At 53.1% G+C, this 6,822-nt stretch overlaps 1 protein-coding gene across 1 annotated transcript in view; it reads left to right on the top strand.

Moving 5' to 3' along the window:
- The first annotated feature begins 1,067 nt into the window (after positions 1-1,067).
- Positions 1,068-6,822, top strand: part of FASTK (Fas-activated serine/threonine kinase) — a 6,249-nt gene continuing 494 nt past the window's right edge. The window contains exons 1-6 of the mRNA XM_015408623.1: positions 1,068-1,088; positions 2,078-2,324; positions 3,722-3,881; positions 4,779-4,870; positions 5,834-6,239; positions 6,395-6,522. Of these exons, the coding sequence (XP_015264109.1) occupies positions 1,068-1,088; positions 2,078-2,324; positions 3,722-3,881; positions 4,779-4,870; positions 5,834-6,239; positions 6,395-6,522 (1,054 nt within the window). The remainder of the gene's footprint in view (positions 1,089-2,077; positions 2,325-3,721; positions 3,882-4,778; positions 4,871-5,833; positions 6,240-6,394; positions 6,523-6,822) is intronic.

The following is a 6,822-nucleotide window of genomic DNA, read 5'->3' as shown; positions in this document are numbered from 1 at the left end:
CCGCCCGCCCGCCCAGAAGGGGCCGCAGCCTGACGGGCCCGCTGGATCACCCCGCTCCTGTCTCGTGGAGGAAGCGGCAAGGGCGCGGTGGTAGACAGAAAAGGAGGCCACAAGGCAGGATAGTCCTTACAACAACGGGAAAGAGCCCTGAAGCAGGACACAAGAGAGCTGGTAGCCATGTCAATACATCTGACAGATGCAATGTGTACTGTACCTGAGTGTAACTCTTGCACCATAAAGCGCAATAATAGGAATCTTCTGATACACAATGAAGTATTCCACAAAATTCTCTTTCCAAAGTAGTTCTTTCCAGCGACGAGGACCTATGTCCAATATATTAACATAGTTACCAGTTCTGTTGGGTCCTGCTTTACAACCCTAAGCGAGGTGCTGGCTCTGGGGCATCGCTCCCCCCCAAAAAAAACCCGCTGGGAATTTTACAAGCCTGAATCGGCACCCCTAGCAGCAGCAGAGTCAATGCAGACACCTACCCGTTTGGTGTAGTGGCTAAGTGCGCGGACTGTAATCTGGGATACCGGGTTTGATTCCCCATTCCTCCTTCACTTGCACCTGGCTGGATGACCTTGGGCAAGCCATAGTTCTGATAAGAGCTGTTCTTGAAAAAGAGCAGTTTCTGTCAAGAGCTCTCTCACCCCCACCTGCCTCACAGGGTGTCTCTCTGTTGTGGGGAGGGGAAGGAAAAGGAGTTTGTAAGCCGCTCTGAGACACCTTTGGGTAGTGAAGGGCGGGGTATAAATCCAATCTCTTCTTCTACCACCCTGTGGGTTCGTGCGAAAACAAAGAGACTGCATATATAGGTGCCTACAGGTAGGGGGGTTTAGTTGCCAGGAAGACCCAATTAGTGTCAAGATGCACAAGTAACTGAGCAATAAATACAGTTAAGATTGGAATAACATATTTGATAAGACATGTAAATAGCAAATTTGCATACAGATAATAAAGGAAAATTCAGGTGGATAGCTGTTTTGGTCTAAAGCAGCAGAACAGAGTTGGAGTCCAGTGGCACCTTGAAAACCACCAAAGTTTTATTCAAAGGGTAAGCTTTCATGTGCAAAGTGTACTTACAGGTGAGAAAAGTTCCAGTGGCACCTTTAAGATCAACAAATTTCTGGGTAACACATGTGACACATATCTTTTGGTCATTTGCTGTTGACCACCTTGGGCTACCAGGATAGAATGGGGGGTAAATTAACGGCAGGAAACAAATCCAGTGACAAATTGGGAATATGGGAAACCCCAGGAGGCTTACTGTCGAGGAGACTTATTTATTGCCCACCTTTTTCACTGAGATTTAGAAGAAGAAGAAGAGATTGAATTTAGACCCCGCCCTCCATTACCTGAAGGAGTCTCATCTTACAGTCTCCTTCCCCTCCCCATAACAGACACACTGAGGTAGGCAGTGTTCCCTCCAAGCTGAGCTAGTGTGAGCTAGCTCAGTTTTTTAGCCTCCGGCTCACACATTTTTGTCTCAGCTCAGGAAGGATGGGGCTCCAGAGCAAACTAATTTATGCAGTAGCCAAATCGCTCACTCACAACTTTCATGCCAGTAGCTCACAAAGTAGAATTTTTGCACACAAGGTTCCACAACTTAGAAGAAGAAGATATTGGATTTATACCCCGCCCTTCACTACCTGAACTTAGAGGGAGCATTGGAGGTAGGTGGAGCTGAGAGAGCTCTCTTCAGAACTGCCCTTGAGAAAACAGCTCTGAAAGAACTTGTGACTGACCCAAGCTCACACCAGCAGCTGCAGGTGGAGGAGTGGGGAATCAAACCCGGTTCTCCCAGATTAGAGTCCGCGCTCTTAACAACGACACCAAACTGGCTCCCTTAATGTTTCCAGAATGCAGAAAGTGGAGCGAGGAAAAATAGTTCATAATTATATTACACAGGATACAAAATGAACAATGCAACAGGACTAGAAATACAAAATTGAATGGCAGTGTGAGCAGCAAATTGCCAGGCCAACGTAGTGCAGTCTGCAGACTGTGGGATTACAGGCCTCAGACAATAAAAGGGGGCCAGAATGGGGGGGGGGGTTTCCTGCTTTTTCTTGAGCCGGGCCTCCCTTTTGGTTCCCTGCTGCAGGTGATCCAGAAGCTAGTCTTCCCCTTCAGCCGCACAAATTATCGGCCTTCCAACCACCTGGAGCTCTTCCCTCAGCTGGAGTCGGTGCTTGTGCAGAAGGCGACTGCTTCTCCCCTGGCCACAGTCAACATCCTCATGTCACTTGTCCAGCTGCGTCACTTCCCACTGGCCGTCCTGCACAAGGTCTTTTCTCCCAGCTTCCTTGACAGTGTCACCAGTAAGTGTAGGAAGAGAGGGGTGGAGCAGCTTCCGGTGGTGTGAAATTTCTGCAAATTTGGAAGCCGTAGGAGGAAAAAGGGGTATTTCGGGGGTGGGGGGAGATGAAATGTTTTACCTACTTTTTTTTTTTAATCAAACCTAAACATATATATATATATATATATATAATTTTTAATTCATCTTTCTTAATATCATCCAAGGTGAATGATGCAGTGTAACAATACAGTCGGCAGGGCGAGACATTCAGTAAACAATAAGCAGTGTAATAGGATTAGGATTGTCGAAAGCTAAGACAAAGCATAAATTGTAACATGATCCATTAAATTATAAAAATTATGTAGCAGGGTAATGCCTTCAGCGACAGGCCGTCTGTAGTGTACACAGTAGTAGAGTCCACTGTCCCTTTCTCTTTATCAAAGCATCTTCCTGAACTGTTGCATTACAGTGTAATTCTGTTGCTTTTATAAACCATCCACCTGAATAATTCAGTTTTGCATAATCTGTGGACTGCTAGCATTAGGCATGGCTGCGTAGAGAAACATAAACAACATCATTTATAATACAAATAATATAATAGAAGAAGAAGAAGAGATTGGATTTATACCCCGCCCTTCACTACCCAAGGGAGTCTCAGAGCGACTTACAAACTCCTTCCCTTCCCCTCCCCACAACAGACACCCCCTGTGAGGTAGACGGGGCTGAGAGAGCTCTTGACAGAAACGGCTCTTTTTCAAGGACAGCTCTGAGAGAACTATGGCTTTCCCGAGGTCATCCAGCAGCTGCAAGTGGAGGAGGAGCGGGGAATTAAACCCGGTTCTCCCGGATTAATGTTCTCCTTCAAATAACATATAAGTGGAAAACATATACTATTTGGTATATTTATGGAGTTTAGAAGTATAAAAATGGAAAGTGGACCCAAGAGATGCAAACTGTAATTTTAATTATTGACATCTGAGAGGTAGGAAGAAATGAAAGCTGATTCCGTAGAAGTTCAAAGAATGTGTATTATTTGGGACGAAATCTCTTGGCAACACTGGAAACAGAATCCTTTAATAATGTATTTGCATTTATCATATATTAATTGTTGCTAAAACTATTCACATTTAAGCAAAAAAATCCATCTGAAAATATTTCTACAGCACAAGAGGCCCCCCCCCCAATGCTCACCAAACTTTCTAATTTCTCTGCTGAAAAAGTCATTTCATGGTCTACATTTAGTGTGTGAAAACCCTTGCCTTAAGGATTGTACTCATTCTAAAAGAGAAAATGTTTCATAGAAGTCTCTGCCCCTGAGTCCTCCAGATTTTTCAGTTCTTCCAATCAGAAAAATATTGGGGGAGGGGCTTGCTGTGTGGCAGATGAGCTGACTCCTGTTCGCATCCCTCTCCTTCACAGGTAGCCCCTGTGGGTTGATCGTGCGCCGCTACCTCTCCCTCCTGGACGCGGCCGTTGCCCTGGAGGTCCAAGGATACGATGGCCCCCGCCTTGGCCCCCAGTACCGTGTGTGCATGTTTGACGGTGCTCTCACTGCAGACGAGGCCAACCACAAATACAGGTGCGACGGGAAGGCCCAGGGGAGGGGGCGGCCGTGGGCACCCCCAGGGAGAGCTCCTTGGTGGTTTAGGGAAGACGGGCACTGAATGGGCAGGGGGTCCCCGAGGGCACAGCCGTGTCGGTCTGCAGCGGAACGGCCAACCCCAAGTCCCGGAGCACACGTGGGAGACCAGCGAGGTTTTCGGGGCAGGAGCGGTTGAGGGTCATGGGTTCCCTTTCTCAGATACGAGCAGGAATGGAGAGGGGCTCCTGGCCCTCGAAAGCCACTTCTGTGAGTGGAGGCTGAGAGAGACGACTGAGCGGGGCTCTTTGACCCAGAGGCTGTGTTCTCCCGTGTGAACCTTCTCATCCACTCGAGCCATCTTACTGCTTTGGGTGTCCCCCAGGGACACACCTCTCTCTTCTCGTGGCATCAGCTTCTGCTAGCCGTTTTGTCTGCCATTCCCTTTCTGCTTCTCCCTGACACACACACACACACACACCCTCTCCCATGTATGTGTCTTTGGTGGCTTGTATATATTTATGTGTATTTTCCATCTTGTTTTAATGTTTAATGTTCATGACCTTGGGGGCCCTGAGTGGGATGACAAATGTTTTAATGAAATAAAAATACGTGAGAGAGAAGGGGGAACCGTTCACACCCTCCACTGAGCCATGCCCAAATATTTTTAGCAAGAGCGATTTCGAGTAGTTAGGAAGTTCTGGGGTGGGGGCAGAGTTGAGCCAAGGGACTGTGACTGCTTCTGTAGGTCCCTGACCCAGGCGAGGAGGCGGTCTGATTCCCTGGCTGAGAGTGGGCCCCCACCCACCCACCCGGCCTCCTTCCTGTGGGCTCAGGGCTCCTGCGCCTTCTGGCTCTCTGCTCTGGTGACTTACCTCTGCCCCGTTCCTTCCCTAGTTACAAAGGCCTCGTAGCAGAGGCTCTCCGGCAGCTCGTGGGGGAAGAAGGCTATCGGCAGGACGCGGTGGTGCCCCCGGGGTACTGCGCAGGTGAGAGACGAGTCTCGGAAGGGGGAAAGGTGCCGGGACGGTCTCCAGAGCCCGTGGGCAGGGAGCAGTGGCACTCAGGTGCGGGAGAGGCCCGCAGGCTGGCTTCACTCCGGCAGGGTTCTGCCCCGGAAACGTGCTTGAAACAAGGGCCGAAGCCCTGTGGGGTCAGACCACGGTGGGCCTGCCCGGCCTGGCACCGGGTCTCTCCATGAGTCGCGAGGCAGACCTTTCTGGGTGGGGGCACTGGTGGTCCTACCCAAGCCTCGTCTAGTCAGAGGTGCGCTGCCTCTGTACCCAGAGGGTCCGCTTTGAAGAAGCCCCGGGCAGCACGTGACTGTGCCGGTCACCCTGCTTCCCGAGGGCCTCTTGGGGGGATGTTCCCCCTCCCAGTGCCTCTTGTGCTTGTCCAGTTGACCCCTGTTTAGGGGGTGATTTGGCTTTGGCCTCACCCACAGGCCGGGGGGGGGCACACCTCCAGCACGGCATCCAGCTTGGCTCCTATTTAGGGGGTGGTTATGTAGCTTCTCATCAGTTCTCTTCTCAGAAAATCAGTCTGATGAGCCAGGTCCACCGTGAAGGCTTTGAGAGCTTTGTTTTAGTTTTGACTAAACTTCAGGAGTTCTGACCTCCCCTCTTCTCTCTCCCAGAGTGTGCATCAGCTGGGACACTTTTCTCTCTCCCAACACACGGCTGCTGATAGCATGATTTTAAAAGAGAAAAGGAGTGAAAAAAGGTCGATAAAGAACTCTGGTGTTTTATCCGTCTCAGTGACCCCAACGTGTTAGGTCTATTTTTCCCCAGGAAAAAGATGCAGTCCCCGCACCTGGCCTCCTAAATTTCCAGAGATTTGATATTTGGGGGGGGGGGGGGGGGGGGGGAGGGCTGTGTGGTGGCCAGGCCCTTCCTCCGCCCCGACGTCCTCCGGTGGTCTGCCCGGCCTTGTCATTCTCTCCCTCTCTGCAGACATCCTGCTGGAGGTCTCCCGTTCGGGCTCCGTCCTCCCATGGACCCCCCAGGCTGCAGCCCCCCTGGACGTCCCTGATCTCCAGGCCCTCGCCTCGGATACGCCGAGTGGGTCCCTCACCAGGCAGCCGGGGCCGGGCAGTCCCTCGGCAGGAAGGCTGCTCCTGCCAGAAGGGAGCCCGTGCCCACTGGCCCCCCGGGGCTGCGGCGGCCGCCTGAGGGAGGACCCCGGCCCAGGCCCCGCAGGCAGCCCAGCTGAGGCGGCCCCTCGCTCCACTGCCCCCCTCCTGGTCCCGGAGCCCCGGCAGCAGGACCTGCCAGAGGAGAGGCGACGCCTTCCGGCCGCCCCGGTGGCCACCCCAGGAGCTGTGCCCGGCGGCATGGAGGCGGCCGAGGAGATCCACAGGTACTGGTGGGGACCTCGCACCTTGAGCGGAGGGTTCCTGGGGGCTGCCAGCCCTTTGCGCCTCCGTTTCCTCCAGGCTCCCAGCTGCCTCCGCCCCGCTTCTCTCCTCTCCCGCCCTTGCCACAGATGGCTCCCTCCTCTGCCTCCTCCCCCAGGATAGTGCTGTCTGTCAACGACAAGTGGCATTATTGCCAGAATTCGGCTGTGCTGGTGGGCTCTCGAGCCATGCGTGATCGGCACCTCCTCCTGCTGGGCTACCACCTGCTGCAGGTAAGGGGGAGGGGCTTCTCCTCCCTCCCTCCCTCCCTCCCTCCCTCCCGGGAGGTGTCTTCTGGGGAGGCTCCCGTCCCCGGCCTGTTGTGCTGCTGGGAGCCCTGGGTGGGTGATCCTGGGAGCCTGTCACACGGCAGCCCTGGGGTGGAGCCACACACACACACACACACCCTGCTTCATCCTTTCGAGCCCGGGTGTGGTGGGTCCGACCCCAGCCCTCAGTGGCACAGCTGGCGTGGGGAGGCTTTCGGAGGGGAGGAAACGTCACTGCCGGCCTCTGTCGTCTCCCCCCCCCCCCCCCCCCCGCCCG

The sequence above is a fragment of the Gekko japonicus genome, unplaced genomic scaffold (genome assembly GCF_001447785.1).
Source record: "Gekko japonicus isolate JY-2015 unplaced genomic scaffold, Gekko_japonicus_V1.1 scaffold1794, whole genome shotgun sequence".
Taxonomy (NCBI): Eukaryota; Metazoa; Chordata; class Lepidosauria; order Squamata; family Gekkonidae; genus Gekko; species Gekko japonicus.
The sequence above is the reverse complement of the archived record's forward strand: the minus strand, read 5'-3'. Positions and strand labels throughout refer to the sequence as shown.